General features: G+C 39.1%; 1 protein-coding gene across 4 annotated transcripts in view; it reads left to right on the forward strand.

Moving 5' to 3' along the window:
- CTTNBP2 (cortactin binding protein 2) overlaps positions 1–19,631 on the forward strand; it is a 373,947-nt gene that overhangs the window by 225,565 nt on the left and 128,751 nt on the right. For 3 of the 4 annotated variants that reach the window (XM_029617221.1, XM_029617222.1, XM_029617223.1), the window contains 2 exons: positions 4,241–5,918; positions 16,440–16,658. In XM_029617221.1, the coding sequence (XP_029473081.1) occupies positions 4,241–5,918; positions 16,440–16,658 (1,897 nt within the window). Of the gene's footprint in view, positions 1–4,240; positions 5,919–15,568; positions 15,604–16,439; positions 16,659–19,631 lie in introns of those variants that run through there. The other variant, XM_029617224.1, reaches the window with a different exon arrangement.

The following is a 19,631-nucleotide window of genomic DNA, read 5'->3' on the forward strand; positions in this document are numbered from 1 at the left end:
AATTATTTTCTCTGCAAATATGGGGCTTTCTTCTGACTTCTTAAGGAGCCATTGTGAAAAATCATAAGCTCTGATAGGCTTCACAACAGTTTGTCACATTATTGAAGAGAAAGCAGATATCTTTAAAAAATGTTCACCCCCCTCTCCTCTTTTATAGCATTATAGTTTAGCACTGTGTGACCTTCAGTGACATTTCAACCAAGCCACCGTTTTCTGTCTGCTTGAAAGGTCCCTTTTTTGAAATGGCAAATCTGTATTCTCATCTGAGGTATAAATATGTTTCCACTCCTCATGCAGCTGCAAAAGCCATTGCCTTTGTGCAAGAGAGGTTAACAAACAACGTTCCCATCGCCTTTTCCATCATCATTCTGAGATGGGTGCAAGAAGAAAGAGAATATAGGTTACTAGAACAGTGGTTGACAGTTTTCCTTGTGTGTTTTTTTCCCATTAAAGCTTGACTGGCAGATAGGGACCTGAGAGGGCAATAGCTCTCATATGCAGACCCATTCAAGTCAATGGTACTGACCATAGAAACTGAAGCCCTGGTTGCCCACTTTATTTTTTTATTTTATATAATTAATATTTTCTTCAAAGATAACATTGACAACCAACAACCAAAACATTTGAAATATGTTGAAATACATATTCTTAAAGCAATTATATTAATTCCCCCTCCTGTTCCCTAATATGCTAATCTTATTAAAATAAAATACAATAAAATACCTTACCTGGGAAGAATATACTAACAGATAAAAGAAGAATATTACAATAGCCATAAAGTAGGAAGATTACTGTGATAGCCACTAATTTAATAATATTACAAAAGGGTATGAATTCTCCCAAAATAAAATGAAACTCTAAATTACAATTGAAAAGAGCAATAATACTTACATACGCCTGATGTAGAATATAGCTTTGCTTCTAGTTTATCCCCACATTATATCACTCCTAAAGGATCATTGGCAGTATCTAACCATTGTTGAAAGGTTTTCCGTATTTCTTGAAATTTCAAAAGATTATCCCTCTGTAGAGCTGTCATCTTTTCCATGAAATGGATCCATTTCAACCTTTGTATCACTGCGGACATACTAGGTGTCCCCACGCCCATAGCAGCATTAGCCACAGCGACAACTAATTTCTTTCTCAAATCTGAGCTTTCTTTCTAGAAGCTTCATTCAATAAAGCATATCATTTCAAAATCACACCTTTAATTATATTTGCTTTGTCGCAGTATTTATTTATTTTTATTTTATTTATTTATTTATTTAGATTTTTATATTTTACTTCTTGGCACTTCAAAGTGTACATCACAGATTACATTCAGGTGCTGTAGGTATTTGCTTATCCCCACAGGGCGTACAATCTAATTTTGTACCTGAGGCAGCGGAAGATAAAGTGACTTGCCCAAGGTCATAAGGACCCTTCAAATAAAGATTTTCCTTTCCTCAAATCTTCTCTTATGCTTTTAGTATTAACAAAATGCCATAACCGAGTATATGCAAAATGATCCTTTTTAGATAATTTTAATTCCTCCACCAGTTCTTGGAAAGCCACCATCTTTTGTCCTTTCCATACTTTGCTCTAACGTCACCAACCCTTTATCCTCCCAAGAACTGAATATTTTATAATCTCTCCCAGCTGTAAACACCTCACATTGTCTAATAGGCATTAGAAAGAAATAGTCCTTATCCCCCCACAAACGTCTTTTTTCATTTTCCCCAAATCTCTAATGTACACAGGGATACCCTGTCTTTATCTTTTTCTTTCAGCCCTTGAAACCCAGCCAAATTCTTTTCAATTTCCACCCTTTCTTTCTTAGTAACCTTATTGTGACTCTCAACCACTGCCTTTAATTGTGAAGTAACATAGTATTTGGTGATGTATCTTAGAAAGATATAACACGTCTTGCTATTCTCAGGGGCCTCCTTTTCCAAATGAAAGAAAAAAAATCCTTTTTTGCAATTTCCTTAAAAACTCATCGGGGATAATACAAGGAACAGTTTGAAAAAAATAACCAAGTTTCAGTAGGAATGCCATCTTTACTGTCGCAATTCTACCTAACCATGATAAGGTATATCTATCCCACTTATCTATATCCTACCCTAAAGACTGAAACCAGGGAGCATAATTTAATCTAAACAATTCACTTTAAGCGACCCCCATTCTCATTCCTAAATATCTAACAAACCCTTTTGCTCATTTAAAGGGAAACTTTGCTTTTAATATTTGAACCTACAAATATGTAACATTTCATATTTATCTCTGTTAATTTTAAAACCTGAAATGTGAATTGCCACATCGCCGTTCAGACTGTCAGACATAAAAGCTCTCTACAAATAGATTTCTATAATAAGCTTCAGCGTTTAAGCTCCCAAACTAAAAATCACATTTCTACTTGTGACAAAGTACTTGTTCGATGCCTCTAAGTTCTGTGGGCAGGTTTGCCCAACCCACGGCTAAGGTTAAGTGAGCAATTCCCACGGAAGTTCCGTGCATCTTCTCTAAATAATTTCAGAATCACTGGCTCACAAGCCTAACAGATTTTCTCAACTCCATACAATCAATCCACGATTTCTCATACTGAACTGCCCTTCATTTTCAGACTCTTATAAGTTGTGTCCCCCTGACGCAGCCCCTGATGCGAAACACGGCCGTGTCGGGGTCATTGTGTATACCATTTCTTTATGAATGTATAACTAATGTATTACTTTGTGACACATCTTTGATCGTATGCACTTGTAAAAAGTCCAGTGTAAATTATATTGACCAGTAAATTATTTGCCACACATTATCTCTCTGTTATTGACAACTACCCGACATATTTTACGGGTTACCAGACTTGCATTTTCAAACTCCTCAGTTTCCGTCATGCCCCTAATCCAAATATTAGATCACTGAGATCTATTTTCCAGGTTCTCCAATTTAAGGGCCATGGATGTCCGACATTTCAACTTTCATCTGTGCCATCTCAGAAGTTTGATCTTCTATGAAAGCTTCCACATTTTCAACTCGCCTCCCAAAATCAACCAGATTGGACCGAAATTCTGAGATAGTGTCCTGAAGCTCTTCCTTAATTGATTTTATATCAGACTGAATTTCCTGCAACCACATTCAAAAGTCCTCTTTAGTTAACTCATCTCCTTTGCTTTGTATTGCTCTCTCGATCATGCATCCAGTATCTGCCTCCAACATCTCACTCAGCACAGGCTCGTTCATTCTGCTCAAGGCCTCAAATCATGATCCACTGAAATCGTAGGAAAAATGCTTCAAATCTACCAATTTTTTTATGGGAAGCCATATCAGCACTCATCCGCACTAGCAGAGCGCCTTGTACCAGTGAGTCCTGCTGTTTTTGTACTGCTATTTCACTAACTAACAGAGAATGTGAGGGAAGCAAATGTTTTAAGCATCCATCTTCCAAGGATGATGTCACTTCCTCCCCTGCTTTTTTTTTTTTTTTATATAGATTTGACAGCATTAGTGAAATGTTCAGATTAGCTACTGTAGATTTCTCAGATGGAAGACTTACATTTGTAAATAGAATATCAGAAGCTGATGAAGGAAGTGTCCATCTTTATGAAGCTTGGCTTTGTTAGTTCAAACATGGCATGGTTAACTCACCCTTTCACCTTTACAGCTTTCACAAAAGGAGTGCTTGTAATTGATTTAATTGTGCAGTCTGTCCAAAACGTTTCAGTTAAAGGGCTACATAGGTAAGCAGTAATGCCTGCAAAAAAAGGAATCCAGAGATTGCTGCACTTGTGATCCACAGTGAACCAATGATTAGATTTAATGTAAAAAATAAGTATATTTTGACCTATTTTTTTATTTTATTTCAGCAACATTTTTATATATCTGTATCTACCTTTCTGAATCCTATTCTGCAGGAGAATTCAAAACTTAGAGTCAGATTCCTTGCTAAGATAGGGATTTGTTTTTCAGATTTCTTTCTTTTAAAAATGAATTTTATGCTTTTTTCACATTTCATAGTTGACTTTTATCTTTATCAGCTGTTAGCACTGCTATACAGAACTAATTTTTAATTAGTACAATCAAACACATACATGCATATTCTCCTTTCCCATCCTCTTGTTGTATTTCCTTTTTGTATAAGATGCCAGAATTTCAGTTTATTGAAATAAATCTAATTTCAAAGGGAGGAAACTAAAGGTACTTGACAACCAGCTGTATTGTAAATGGACATTTGCTTTATTTGTCTTTATTTTATGTTTGTTTGCAGCTGGAGCTGGAAAAATGTGAGCTACAAAATCTCGAGCAGGAACACAAGAAGTTGTCTGTTCGTCTAGAAGAAGAACGTGCCAAGAATAAACATGTAGTGTTGATGCTGGTGAAAGAATGTAAGCAGTTGTCTGGTAGAATAGTAGAGGAAAGCCAAAAGCTGGAGGAAGTAATGTCAAAATTTGAAGCAGAAAAGAAAAAGACTTCCGAGCTGGAAGAAGCTCTTGCTGCTGAGAAACAAAGAAGCACACAAATGGAAGCACAAATGGAAGCTCAAATGGAAAAACAGCTCTCTGATTTTGATACTGAGAGGGAACAGCTTCGTGCCAAACTTAGTCGAGAAGAAGCACACACCAGTGATCTCAAGCACGAGATTGATAAAATGAAGAAAACAATTGAACAAATGAAAAAGGATAATGACAGGAAGCCAAACTCCTCCCTTCCACATAAAAGTAAAGAGAGGCATTTTGTTTCAGTAGGCATTGGAGCTGATGAACCAACATGGCGCTCAGTTGCTTGTCAAACAGATATAATGATGATAGATCATGTGTCAGAAAGTATTAAGAAGTTGCCTTTGACTGTACCAGTCAAGCCTTCAACAGGAGGCCCTCTTATTGCTGGTAATACAAAAATGGGCATATGCTCCAGTTCAGCATTTGTGAAACCAGCTACTGATAGGCAAGTCACCTACAATGACTTGTTGATTACACCACCCATTACTCATGTAATAACATCAGCTCAAACCAGGATTGAAGAGAATGGACCAAGTACTGGCTCTTCACCAGATTTGACATGTAATACATCTCTTTATCCAAATAGTGCCATTTCTGCTTCTCCAACCTCTCCAAGCTACTTATCTTCATCTATGCACAGTTTGCATTCACAATGTACCAGCCCTACTTTATATCCAGGCCTAAGTCCACGAGTACAGGCAGCTAGATTTAGATTTCAAGCAAATGCTAATGATCATGACCAAAATGGAAACACTACCCAAAGTCTTTCAGCAAGGGAGATATCTTCTTCTAGTAGAGACAACTTGGTTGCCAAACAGCTGGCCAGGAATACTGTTACACAAGTACTGTCAAGATTTACAAGTCCTCAAGGAGGTGCTAACTTAAGACAAGGGATGCCTCATTCAATGGAAGTTGGTACATATCCCCCATTAGTTGGAAGGATGGCTCATCCATCTATTGGTTTAAAGCCTCCTACGGTATCAAAGATTGATAGAGGAAATCCTCCACCCATTCCTCCTAAAAAGCCAGGACTTTCGCAAACCCCATCTCCACCACACCCACAACTTAAAGCTATGATCGATGGCAGCCGTCCCCCTAATATTGGGGTAAAAATAGAAAACAAAACCATGGCTTCACCTCCATCCAGTTCATCACAAGGGATCAGGGTAATAAATGAGGAAGTTCTTTCTAAATCCTCCTCGCCTCAGTTGCCACCAAAACCATCAATAGATATACCTGTGGCATCTGCAGGCTGTGTCATACCAGCCATTGCCACATCACAGGTGGGTGCCTGGCCTCCCCAATCCCCTGGACTGAGACAACATGCATGTTCAGAAAGTTTCCCTGTCGTTTCCACCACCATTATCTGTACCTCCTCCATAAACCCCGTTAGCGCTCCATCCTGTAGACCATGTGATTCAGACAGCCTACTGGTAACAGCATCAGGTAAAGGGATTGAAGTACTATGAACTCTCCTCCTAAGAATGTCATTTCACCTTTTCTGTCAGTTGCATTATTTATCTTGGAATATTTTGTTACATTTTCTTTTCTTTTCAATTTTCATGGCACACTGATTTCTTTCCCTTTCCTTTGGTTCAAAGGTATGGTAATTTATTTAGACTCATTAATTTCATTTTTTTGGCATCTTTTTTTTTCTACAAACACAGGCCTGCTTGTGAAATAAAAATATGAATGTACAGCATTAGGGTCAAGTGTGAAGATTCTGTGAAAGAGTAAATCAATATATAGTTAATTTTCCAATGCTGAATATACCAGTAAGTAAGCATACTATACCTGCAAGTGGCATATTTTCAAAATTAATCCTTTCAGAGGTCCCATAACTTAATTATTACACATTCTCATCAGCTGAAATGATTGACTTAAGTAAACTAGATTGCTCAGGATATGAGTAGATTGTTTATCATTTGATTATTATTATATTGACAATGATCTGACCTTCTATTTTATCTTATTGTCTTAGACAATTTACTAACAGAAGTTCATAGCATATTTGCCTTTAAATGAGTTAGCAATCTTGAAAAAAAAGTGGTTCTCAACCTTTTTTCTGTCGGGACACACCTGACAGATGGTTTTCACATGCGTGACACAATGAACACATGATCTTCTTGGGGCTAAATGTAAACACACACTCTGTATCTACAGGAACCACCCTGACCCCCTGACAATGTGTACAGAACAGAACTAGGTCAATCCCCATTCAATTTACCATTTAAAAAAGATATTTGTAGTGTCATCTCAGTAACAGCAACATAAACACTCTCCTACCAGGTCCTTATGAAAAAAACAGTAATTTACCATCAATACATGTCCTATTGAGAAAACACAATAAATTATATTGATACAAATGCCTACATGCTAATAAAATACTTCACCTCGGTCACACACATTGAATCGACCTTCACTAAGTACAGAAAGACCGTAAACTACAAATATGGAGACAGAAACTGGAATGGAAACCCAAAAAATCCATTCTGCATTCAGTGCAAAACAGAAATATAGCACCTAACAAACTCCCAGGATCTGCAATAATGTCCACAAACTAATGCGCAAAAAGTTACACCTGCATTATGGAACTCACTCAGACAGTAACAATGCTACATATGAAAGGGCAACACTACAAGCATTTAACCAGGCCCTAAACACCAATACACCTCCTATTAGGAAAACAGAACAAGCCAAGCTGCTTTAGATCCCTATATAGAAACTACAAGCTTGCAGAATACTCTTACCTGGGTCATACACACAGGACACAGGCAGAATACAGAATAAAGTGATCATCAAGTTAATGTTTTTGTTTTTCCATTGTTGCACTGCATAAACTCAGTCTGGCTTCTTGCTGTTTCCAGTTCAGTTTTGGTTTCCACATTTCTATTTTACATTTCTCAAGTAATATAAAATAATAATTGTAAAACTAGACTAATAAATATAATAAATGTTTCAAAACAACTGATAAATAGAATAACATCCAATCATTAAAAACTTACAAAATTATTAAAAATTCTCTAAACACCAATAAAATATTTCAAACAGCAGATACATCACATGATACCCAATAATTAAATCGGCAGTCAATCAAGAAAGATAAACTTTAAAAGCCACCTTTACTTACCCTCTCTAGCAACTCTCCTATTCCTTTCCCTTGTAAACCAATAGCACACACTAGAAGCAGCAATGGCTGCTGAAGTTCTGTCCTCATGATCCTTTTCCATATGACCCATGACTAGTTTATCTCTCTCTCTCTCTCACACACACACACTTTTTGTGTCTCACACACCAGTCATCTCCCTGACCAATCTCTCTTTATCACACACACACACACATACACACACACACACATGTCACCTCCCTGACCAATGTCTCTTTTTCTCACACACACGTCTCCGCCCTGACCAATCTCTCTTTCTCTCTCACACAGACACGCACATGTCACCTCTCTGATCAATCTCTTTCTCTCACACACATACTAGTCACCTCCCTGACCAATGTCTCTTTCTCTCACACACCAGTCACCTTCCTGACCAATGTCTCTGTCGCACACACACACACATACCACTCACCACCCTGACCATGTCTTTCTTTCACACAGACACACCAGTCACCTCCCTGATCAATATCTTTCACACACACACACACACACACCAGTCCCTTCCGTGACCAATATCTCTTTCTCATAAACACACAGGCACACACACACACCAGTCACTTCCCTGACCAATCTCTTTCTCTCATACACACCAGTCATGTCCCTGACCAGTCTCATGCTCTCACACAGGTTTTCTCTTTTACTTATACACAGTCTCAATCACACACATTCTCTCATACACTTACACACATGCTGGCTCACTCTCTCACACATGGCAGCTACAGCACAAGGCAGTGGGTACGCTGCTATTAAAAGCAGAGTCCTGTTAGGCTGGAAACTGCAGAAAGAGTGACCCCCCCTCCCCCCCACCCCACAGCGGTAAGAAGGCAGCACTCAGCTATTTGCCTGTGCTGCAGTCATCAGGGCACAAAGCAGTCAGCTGAGAATGTAATTCCATGCTTTTTCTTCTCCCCACTCCAGCCTTTTATTTTTTTGCAGTTTGATTATTGTTATTTTTATATTTTCTTGCTGGTGTTGTACTGGCGAGAGAAGGGGGGGTCGGAGCTGGGCCGGGGTGAGGTGGGGGCAGCAGTGCTGTACTCCTGCAGCCCCTGGCAAAATGGCCAGCCAGCACCAATCTTCAGCTTCAGGATTTCTTGTTGCGCGGCTGTTGGGGAAATCTGTCCAGTAGCTGCCCTGGACCCGGGTCTGGGCAGCTAATGTACAGATTTCCCCAACAGCCGCATGGCAGGAAATCCCCGTGGCCACATTCTCAGCCAACTGCTCTGTGCCGTGATGATTGCAGTACAGACAAACAGCTGAGTGCTGCCTGCTTATCGCTGTGGGGCCGGGGGGAGCCTTGGGACGTGATTTCTGCAGCGGCAGCAGCAGGATGGCCTTTTCTTCTTCACACATGCCCAGTAAACATCACTTCCTCTTCTGGCCACAGGGGCAGGAAGAAGAAAAGGTCTTGTGCCTGTTGCCGGCTTCCACAAACACTGCTGCAGTTCCCCCTCCAGACTTGAATATGCTGATAGCCCGGGCAGGAACGGCAGCAGTGTTTGTCTGGCTGAAGTGAGTATTAAAGGCAACATCTTGTTAAACTGACACATTTTTCATAAATGGTCATGATCTAAAAAGGCAGGGCAGCTGTGGTCTTCTTATGAATTATCCACAGTTTTTATGTGGTTTCCAAAATTTCTATTTTGATCCATTGAAATCTTGCCCCTGGAAAAATTCCCTTAAGTTGCCTACTTTGATCTTGATCATCATGATCCATTAATGTTAGATCTCTTGTAACTGTCCATACTTACACTCCTGTGATATTATCTGCTAAAAAAGCATTCTTAGAGCAAAACTATGGTCTGCTCAAGGATTATAAATATTAGGTGAAGTTTAGATGAAAAATGAGAAAAATTGCTCTTCACAGACTTTGTATATTTTTTGAATACTGTTAAAATTTATAAAAGAAAACTATTAAAATTGACTTCTAAGTAAGTAGATTTCCATACCTTTGAATTTTTGTTTTTATTGCTCTATTTGTTTTTTTTTTTGTTGTTGTGTCTTCTGCTATTCTTCAGTGAAAACACCTTTCCTTTTTGTTCTTTTTTTTTTATTTTATTTTTTTTACTTGGTATGTGATTGGCTTGGAAGCTAGAGGGGAAAATGAAATTGATTGGGGCTCTGAAATTAACCTTCTCCACATTCTGAAGCTGGTGCCAGAAGCTGTGTCTCTGTCTCTCTGCCTTCATCACTGCATGCCCTGTAAGCTTTTCATGAATGCTTCACTATTGCTAACTTTTGTATATTGAACTGCAAAGCTTGCTGATATTGCCTGACATTGTTATCTTGCATTGTCTTTGATTTTCTCATGCAAATTACAAATGTTAAGCTTGTTTTTGATAGCTTCTGGTTATTCACTAAAAGCCTCCTCTAATTTCATGTCTATGATGAATACCTTGTTCAAATGTGGTCGTAATATACAGGTATGATTATGGCTTTTGTTTAACTGAATTTTGGAAATGTTCAATAGCACTGAAATAAAAATGTCCATATATTATTTCTCTTTGTGCCATCCATTGGTTTGTTAAAGAAGAATTGTATGCAGGGGTGTAAATTCTGCCCAGGCAGTCCCTACAATGTTCAGGGGCCCAAGGAAGAAGGGGACCCACCAGCAGCCACTTTCAGATCTTGTGAGATAGACCCCTGTGCTGTGGGGGCCATTTTCAAAATTTGTCACATGGGGCCCTTAATGTGAACTTATGTCACTGCTATTAGGGATGTGCTGCTGTTCCGTACGAAATAGGAAATGTCAAGGACATTTCCTATTTCATTTTTAAAATGCAGCCACTGCCAGTATTTAAAAAAACAAGCTTCCAGGTCTGGGCCCCCACTCCTGCCCACCAAACCCACTTAAAGGAAGCCCCTCTCAACCCCCAGAACCACTCTGTCCTCCTCCCACCCCAATCCTTACTCCCTTGATGGATTGGCGGGTCTTCGAGAGGCAGGAGCAATTTTCATCACTCCTTCCCCACAGCTCCAACTTTACAAATGGCTGCCAGTCAACCCCAGCCAGTACCAATATGTTGTATGGATTGGCAGGAATCCATTTTGAAATGCCAGAGCTGTGTGACAGGGGCGAAGGGATCACTTCTGCCCCTAGAAGACCTGCTGACCCACCAATGGGGTAAGAACTAGGTTGGGAGAGATTGGAGAGGTCCTAGGGGTGGGAGGAGAACCTTTTACTGTTGTTGTTTTTTTTTTTTTTTAAATCTAACATTTTCTACATTTATATCCAAGAGAACTTGTTTAGGATGGTGCACGAAAAGAACTAATCCAATATAAGAAAAACAAGAGAAATTAGAAATAATAATAAGAAAAAAGAAATACCCTCTTGTACTACATTAATCTTACTATTTTAGAGGGGGAGCCAAAACCCAATATCAGAAGAAAAATGTATTTACATAAGCCAGGAAGAATCTTTCTTTAAGCAGATTTGGTCAGTGAGAGGAGGGGGGGGGGGACTTTCATTTCGTTTTTGATTTTTGGGGGGGGGGTCTTTTTGTTTTGTTTATTTTGTTTTGGATAAACAAAACAAAATAAGAAACGAAACAAAAACAAAATGACAATTTTTCAAGTGCACAACCCTACTGATTTCATGGCATGGATGCTCCTCAAGTCAAAGGAATAGTGCCTAGATTTTGAATAGAATTTGGATTTTACAATCTCTGAAATGTTGTCCTAGCAATTTCTTATCATTTCTTACTACTTACATAACTCGAGCTTGTATTTCTTCTAGGTCTTTCTACAATGGAATACTACACCACAGTGACTGGCATTTCTTTACAACCGTGATGCAGCAGCAAAGATATGCAAATTGGCTGAAGCTAAGCTGCAGCTTAGCAGGAACAGGCTCGGCAAAATGGTCCATGCCTGTTATGCCCATTTGCCTATCATTTCTTTTTCACTACAGTTGTAAACTTGACAGGGATTTTTCCGGTTTCTGTTTTGCCAAACCTGACAGTGTCCTGTGAAAGGGGAGGGAGTGTGTTTCCCAGAGAACCTGAAAATGAGAATGATACCATCTGACCATGCTTAATAAAACTCAATGCCCAGTTTACATTTAGTAAAGTATTTTTTCTCTGCTGCATTTCTTTAAAAGTAGATATTTGAGGCACATAAAATATTCACACTGTTTGAAGAACATTTATGCATTGGTCTTTGTATCTTTAGGGAAGATGTGCTCTGATGAAATAAGATTACAACATGAAAACGTGATTCTTTACTTTTAAAGGGTAATTCTCAAACAGCTCGTGTAGCGATACATAGTTCACATTGAAAATATTCAGGTTGGGTAATTCCCGAGTATGTGTACACATTGATTCATGTAAAGTTATACATCCTCTTCCGAAGGTATAACTTATGCATGTACACATACACACACAAGAGTGAGTTTTCAAAGGAGTTACATCAAAGTAGCATATAATTTTCGCAATTGTCACAAGTCCATTCACATGCGTAAAACCTTTTGAAAATTCAGCACTATGGAGTGACTTTTCAAAGGAGTTACGCGTGGCAAAGTAGCAATTTTCAAAAGCACATTTACATGCATGAATCCTTTGAAAATTGCCTCCTATTTAAAATATATATGCGAATAATAAGTGCCAACTCTGCCCCAATTCTGCCTCTCCTCAGTGCGTGTACACATGAAACCGGGTTACTTGTGTACTTTTACATGCATGGAGCCCGGATCGGTTTTAGAATGGCCATTTATGTGCATAAAAGCAGGTTTTCTACATGTGAATGGCTTTGGGAAGTATCCTCTTAAGAGCAGGTATATGAAAATCATTCAGCTGCCCATTTTCCTGTGACTATGAAAACTGAAGTCACAGTTTATTGGCACCTATATTTTGTTCAATGCATGAACTTGCCTTACAGAGAAATTTCAAAACATTTAAATAATGATAGTAGAATTCTAGCTGGGCAAACTTGAAAACTCTGCAAAATTCATCTTGCTTATTGAATGGGTCTGTAGTAAAGACTTATGCCGTGTCTTGGCATTCCCTTGGCATCCTGGCAAGAAATGTAAGAATCAAGCATTTCTAAATAAAAAAAAAATTATCCCCAAGACCCGCAAAATATAATAACGCCATGTAATTTCACTCATGTAATATTCATTTCAAATTAGAGCTAAAATAATTAGGATGGCCACAAAATGCTTCTAGGTAAGTCAAAATGCTTGATTATGGGCAAAGGACCCAATTAAAAATGTTATATGTGTCCTTTCTGCAATTACGTGTGGAACATTTGGTAGAGTTGGTATTCTTTGGTAAATTAATCAATATGCTCTCATATGTATAATGTTAGAGTCATTCTGAGGCCCTAGGTTAATGTAACATATTTTCTTTTTGTCAGAGAGCTTGCTGATTGTCAACAATAACAAATAATACCTCATATTTAAAAAATGAGTTCTTACCCATGAAGTGGCAACTGTTGCAATGGCATAAGAAGCCACACATGGAGCTAGGTACTAACTATTGCTGCTAATATTGGCTTCTCCTGTAACTGAATGACAGCGAGAAACAACTATAATTACTAACGGAGCAGCAAGAAAACATCACGTGGCAGCACCTTGCACTGCTTAATAACGTTTTGGAAAAGTCATTTTAGAGAATATCCTCCATGTAGGGGCAGTTACCAGAGAAGTGGTGGCAAAACGAGCTCCATTTCTGCCTGTTTTTCATTAATGTTTATTTCTACAAACTTCACTTTTTTTCTTTCGGGGGAATGTGACGCTACACTCAAACACACTTTATTTGATTTATTTGGAAATTTTCCCTGCTTTTTCAGCCACTGTCATCTGAAAAGTCACGTTTAAGCACTGGACAAAATCTCATGATATTTTTTGCTTGTACGGTTTTGTGTGTGCGTTCTTAGCAGGGTGGGCAAGAACCAGTCCTTGTGGACACCAATCCATTCGTGTGTTCTGGATATCCCTAATGAATATGCATGAGAGAGATTTACATACAATTGAAGCAGTGTGCATGCAAATCTGTCTCATGCAAAGGAATGCTAGAGATATCCTGAAAGCATGAGGGGATAAAGTGTCCATGAAGACTGGAGTTTGCCTACCCCTGGTTCCTGGCTTCTGTGGGAAGCACAGAACACGGGTCAAACATGCAACTTTGAAATATTGCACGCAAATTGATTTTTGTGCAGGGTTTTTCAAATTTTGCTTATGTGTTATGGTTTTAAGGAGTTATATGGTATGTATAGGGACTTTCATTTTCAGTTTTTGTTATGCTTTCTCCTGGAATTTCCTCGGTATAATGAAAATAGGAGAAAATCAGTGGAAACAAGATGACTCATTTTTTTCACTGATTTTCTCCCGTTTTTGTTCATTGTAATAAATACTGAGAAATTCCCAGGAAAAATAAAATAAAATTGGAAAATGAAGATCTCTACATATAGGGGTAGATTTTCAGACGTATGCGCAGGCGTACATGTGCGCACGCTACCTGGTGTGCCCACATGTATGCCCGATTTTATAACATAGGCACGCACATGTTATAAAATCGGGGATCGGCGCGCGCAAGGGGGTGCACAATTGTGCACCTTGTGCCTGCCGAACCGTGCTGCCTTCCCCCATTCCCTCCCAGGCCGCTCTGAAATCAGAGCGGCCTGGGAGGGAACCTCCCCACTCCCCCATCCTACCTTCCCTTCCCTTCCCCTACTTCCCCCGTCCTTTCCCCCCTACCTTTTTTTTTTTTTTTTCTTTTATTACAAAACTTACTTCAGCCCTGGGGCTGAAGTAAGTTGCACGCGCCGGCCAACTGCTGGCACAGCGGCAAATGGCCGCTGTGCCGGGAGCCTCTGACTCCACCCTGCCCCCTCCCTGCTCCTTTTTGCAAGCCCCAGGACTTACAAAATTCTCCGGATTTACACTTGTAACCTTTTGAAAATCCAGCCCATAGAGTTTAAAGAAGTGTGTTTCTCTTACAGTTTCTCTAGTGAAAATATTTTAATGAGACTTAATATTAGTACCATAATTCTTCTATATGCCAAAACTGATTTTCACAATGACTGCAGTAGTTACATATGCTTTCATTTTCTTAATCCCAGAAATGAAATAATTCCTGCTGCTTAAAATTTATACAGCCGCCTGTAAAGTCAATCATAACTTTAAAGAGACAAGCCTTTATTCTTGAAACTTCTTTTGCAGGTCGAAGCCCTGACAAAATTTCACAAAAGATCCCCTAACTGATGAATGTTTTCAGGGTTAAAGTTCATATTGCAGAGGATTCTTAGCATGTTGTGATGATTGAGCCAAACATAAGAATTATCCACAGTTGTGCATAGACCCCCCCCCCCCCCCCCCCAACTGTGGATGGTCCAGCAAATAAACTGCAGATTTGGGGAATTTTGCTTTGGTGGAATTTTTTTTTTGTTGGCACGTGGTTTTAATTTCCAAGAAGACTATGAAGAACTGCTCCCACAATGACTCACTAATTATGCTATTGCTTTTTGATTTTTTGCATATCACATGAAAAATTCTGAAAAGCAGCCCCAAGGGTTTAAAGAGTAAAACAGGCCTATGAAGAGAGCCTTTGAAAGATCATCTCTGATTTTGTTATTGCACTTACAATGTGTATGCATGTTTGACCTCAAGAGAATGGAAAACATTGTTTGTGCATGGTGCCCTGTTTTCTGATGTTGCTGTATCTGTTTTCAGTATAGGGTACTGTGGGCTTGATGTACTACAGAGTTTTCCCATTTTGTGTCTACATAAGGCCTCTGTGCCTCCATGTGTGGTTACCTATGCCACCTGTGGCATCTGGATATGTAGAACTGAAATTTGCAATCACATACATACTAATGATCAATCCAACATGAAAAAACAAGGAACGCCCCCTTTACTAAGCCTAAAGTAAAATGTAAACTGAAACATATTTATCATCCTTTCTTTTTCAGTCATCTGGTCATGGCAGAGTTCGCAAAGTGTTCCGCACCATGTGCAGCAAAATTCATGTACTTAACAAATTGTCCTTAAAAACTGCTGCAAAATAATTCTACATGTGCCTGCTAACCAATATAACATGGAAACCCCACTAATCTAAACTGTCTCCAAGTCACTTTGTCAGATGAACTCAGAATGATTATGATGTGACCACAGTACTACCTTACTTTGATCCAGGTCATGGGATAAAAACCGATGACTCGAGGGAGAAGCAGGCTGAATTTACTTAATGCCTGTGTTCTCACCGGTTCAGTTTCTTTGTGTTAGATTTTCATTCCGCAGCTATTGTACAGTTTAATAATCCAGGCAATATGCAATACATTTTCAGCTAGATTTTCAGTCTGCCAACATTATGAACATTTGAGGACTTCCAGTTATGGAATGAGTAATGCTTGAATTGAACTCATTTTCCAGTTAAAAAAAAAATAAATAGCATAATTTATTTATTTATTTATTTATTTAATGCATCCAATTTTTTTATTTTTATTTTTGCGCACGCCCAACTTACGCTGCTCAGGGCAGCATACAACAAATGAAACCACATTTTAATATACACTTGCAGCCAAATTTATCTCATGAAACGAGTATCTAATGCATGTGTTTCCAAACTGTACTAACCGTGGTACCCCTGAATGGTTCAGTTTCTTTGCAGAAATGAAAAGCTTTTTCAGCAAGCTCTAAATTCACTGAAAGTCATCAGATTTGGGACTAACATTGCTATAACATTATACTGAATTTACAGCTGCTGCAGCGCGCAGAACGTGGTTATACTGTCAATTTAAAATGTAGACTTGGTCTTACGTTATCCATTTGTCTTCCTTCCAAACTCTATCGCTTTAACTCACAGGCTGGTCTTCCTCCCTAACCCCTATGCTAATGAGTGGTGGTCCTGTCCCCCTGGGTGGCAGGCCCACCCTTCTTCACCAAGCTGCTGCCCAGGGAAATGTCACTTTATTGTCAATGCTGCTTAATGAAGAAGGGCTTAACGAAGAAGGAATGGATATTAATTTCTCCTGTGAAGATGGCTACTCTGCCTTGTATTCTGCTGCTGAGAATGGACATACAGGTAATCATTTTGTCATAGTTCAATGGAAGTCAGAGCAAGACAGAAATTGGTACCATTCAAACAAAGCAAAAAGCAAACTTTATTGTCCTTGAAAGACCTCGTTACAACATAATGGAGGCAATTTTCAAATTGCCCACATTGCTGGAAAATCTGCAGGTACTTTTTACTCAGTCTTTTGCACCAATACAAAGAAAAAATGCACATGGACTTTTACTTTGAAAATTTCCTCAGGGAAGTACCTGCAGATTTGTACCTACTTTTTCTGCAGATACTTTTTCCAGCCCACACTACACTATTCACGTAGTTTTCTTCTCCAACCTAACCCTGTCCTTAGAATGCCTCCCCTACAATGTGCGTAAAAGTGCCCACATAGTTCCATAAGCAGTAGACATTTAGCCTCATACAACGGAACAATTTTCAGACCACTGATTTATGTGGCTAGAATGCTTTTTGCCCACGGAAAGCCCTTTGCTTATTGTCCTTAATGAAATCAAGAAGTTATTGATTCTGCCTTAAATTTCAGCCAGGAGAAGTTGGTGGGAATAATTTCTCTGGCTGAGCTTTATGAGTTTTCATCAAGGTGTCACAGTCTGCTATCACTAATTGATACATTAGAATAATTTTCTCTGGATAAGCTGGCACGAGCATTGAAGTCATTATTCGCGTGGTTTCCCTCAGGAATTGTGCATGACATATCATATAGGGGGCTAAGCATATTGCCAGAAAGTTTGATCTGATGCTGAAACATTTTCCATTGCTTCTGTAACCCAAAGTTTCTCTAAAGGAGATGTGGTACACAATTGCTTTTCTTTGTTTCTACTAAAAGACAATAACATGGGTCATGCAAAGTGACTACAACACATTAGCCCGGTACACCTAGCCAGTCGGCTTTTCAGGATTTCCACAATGAATGTGCATGAGATAGATTTGCATACCCTGGGTCTCCAATATATGCAAATCTATCTCATGCATATTCATTATGGATAACCTGAAAACCCAACTGGTTAGGTGCGGCTGCAGGAGAGGATTGGGAAAACACTGCATTAGCTGGTGATCTTTTATCAACTGTTGGCTTGGTAATAGTAATCTTCTGTTTTCTAGTGATAACATTTTTCTATTTCAACATCAAATTCTTTTTTATTGCCATTTATTGGTATTGCATTATTATAATATTGTGCGTCCACAGATTTACATAGTTAGTTAATTGGGCATACTATGTATGTTTTTAAACCGCTCTGATTTTGGAAGAGCAGGATAGGAACCTTTTGTAAATAAATAAAATAAAAATAAATATCGAACAATGTTCAATATGTCAATGTCCCCACCTCCACCCCGCCTCTGCATTTTCCTTATTCTTTTTGCTTTGGAAAATGCAGATGAGATACATTCTTGTTGCCTACAGACCAGACCCTGCAGAGTAAGTGGGCAACCTGAAGCCTGAAGATCATCAGACTGTAGACTTCCTGTGTGGTTACCCTGTTGGTACAAGTGACTGATGACTATGGTGTTTGGGCGCATATTTTTGTAAACATCAATCTCATTATTTTCAATAACCAGTTTGTAAAGGATGGCTTAAAGAGTGGTGGTAGCTATTGGAAATGGAAGTAGTAGCACTTTTTTCTGTGAACTGTGCTTTATTTCTTTTTTTGGCAGGGGAATTAATTTTATTGTGCCATTTTACTATTGGTTCAGTTTAATTACATACATGAATATAAGGCCTGAAGACATATCGAAATAAGAAACACTAACATGGGGAGAAGGATGCAGTTCTAAACGCGGACTGATAAGTTCCTGAGAAAATGCGTGCTTCTAACATTCCCTCAAATCTGATTGGCGAAGGGGATGGGAGCGTGTTCTCCTTCAGGCAGGGCCTGTGCAAGAGTATTAGGTGCTCTAGGCGAAACCTATAGCCTGCCAACCCCTTCCCCCCAGTCACATCCTCGCCATACACAATAAAAAATTATGCATGTATAATAATAGATTTTACATGAACAAGAAAATTTAACACAATGAAGGATATAAGATGAAATATAAAACATTATTTCTCACTTATCACTAAAAAATACAAATAGAGAGAACATCTATTTAATACATAACTACAAAGGGAAATACTATACAAAATATTTTAGGTCCTAACCATCACTGGAATCAGTCCCCAAACCTTTTAAAACACATCACACCTTGCATACTCATTCCCTCAAACTGTCATATATCAATCCACCATGCATACTATTCATATAAACAATGATCTATACAAAATTCTGACAAATAAAATTAACAGGACAAAGCCCCGTTAAACATCATCATACAATATATGTAATGAATCCTTTAAACTAATTCCTAAATAATCAACATAACGTGGCACTTACACACACACAGACATGCTCTCTCAGTCACAGCAATAGACACACAGACATGCTCTCACAGAAAAACACATACACACACACATAGACATGCTCTCACAGATACACACACACATGCTGTCACTGACATAGACTTGCTCTCACACCCACGCAGACACATGCTCTCACAGATGCACACAGACATGCTCTCAGACAGACAGACACACACACACACACTCTCTCACACTCTCACAGATACACACACACATGCTCTTTCACACACAGACATGCTCTCAGACAGACACACAGACATGCTCTCACAGATACACACACACATGCTGTCACTGACATAGACATGCTCTCTCAGATGCACGCAGACATGCTGTCGCAGTCTCAGAGACGAACATGCTCTCAAAGACAGACACACATACATGCTGTCACTCATTCACTTCCTCCTCCATCCTTAGTAGAAGTCAAGTCAAGCAGCAGCCTCCTGTTTCAGCACCCTCTTTCTTGAGGTCGTGGGCAATGATATTGCTGTGTTTCCTGCAGGGGAAGGGAAGATGTGCTGTTTCTGTTCCCCTGTGCTTGAACCTGGGCTGATGATGCCTCTTCCTGTGATGGCCTGGGG

Source organism: Rhinatrema bivittatum, chromosome 9 (genome assembly GCF_901001135.1).
Source record: "Rhinatrema bivittatum chromosome 9, aRhiBiv1.1, whole genome shotgun sequence".
NCBI lineage: Eukaryota > Metazoa > Chordata > Amphibia > Gymnophiona > Rhinatrematidae > Rhinatrema > Rhinatrema bivittatum.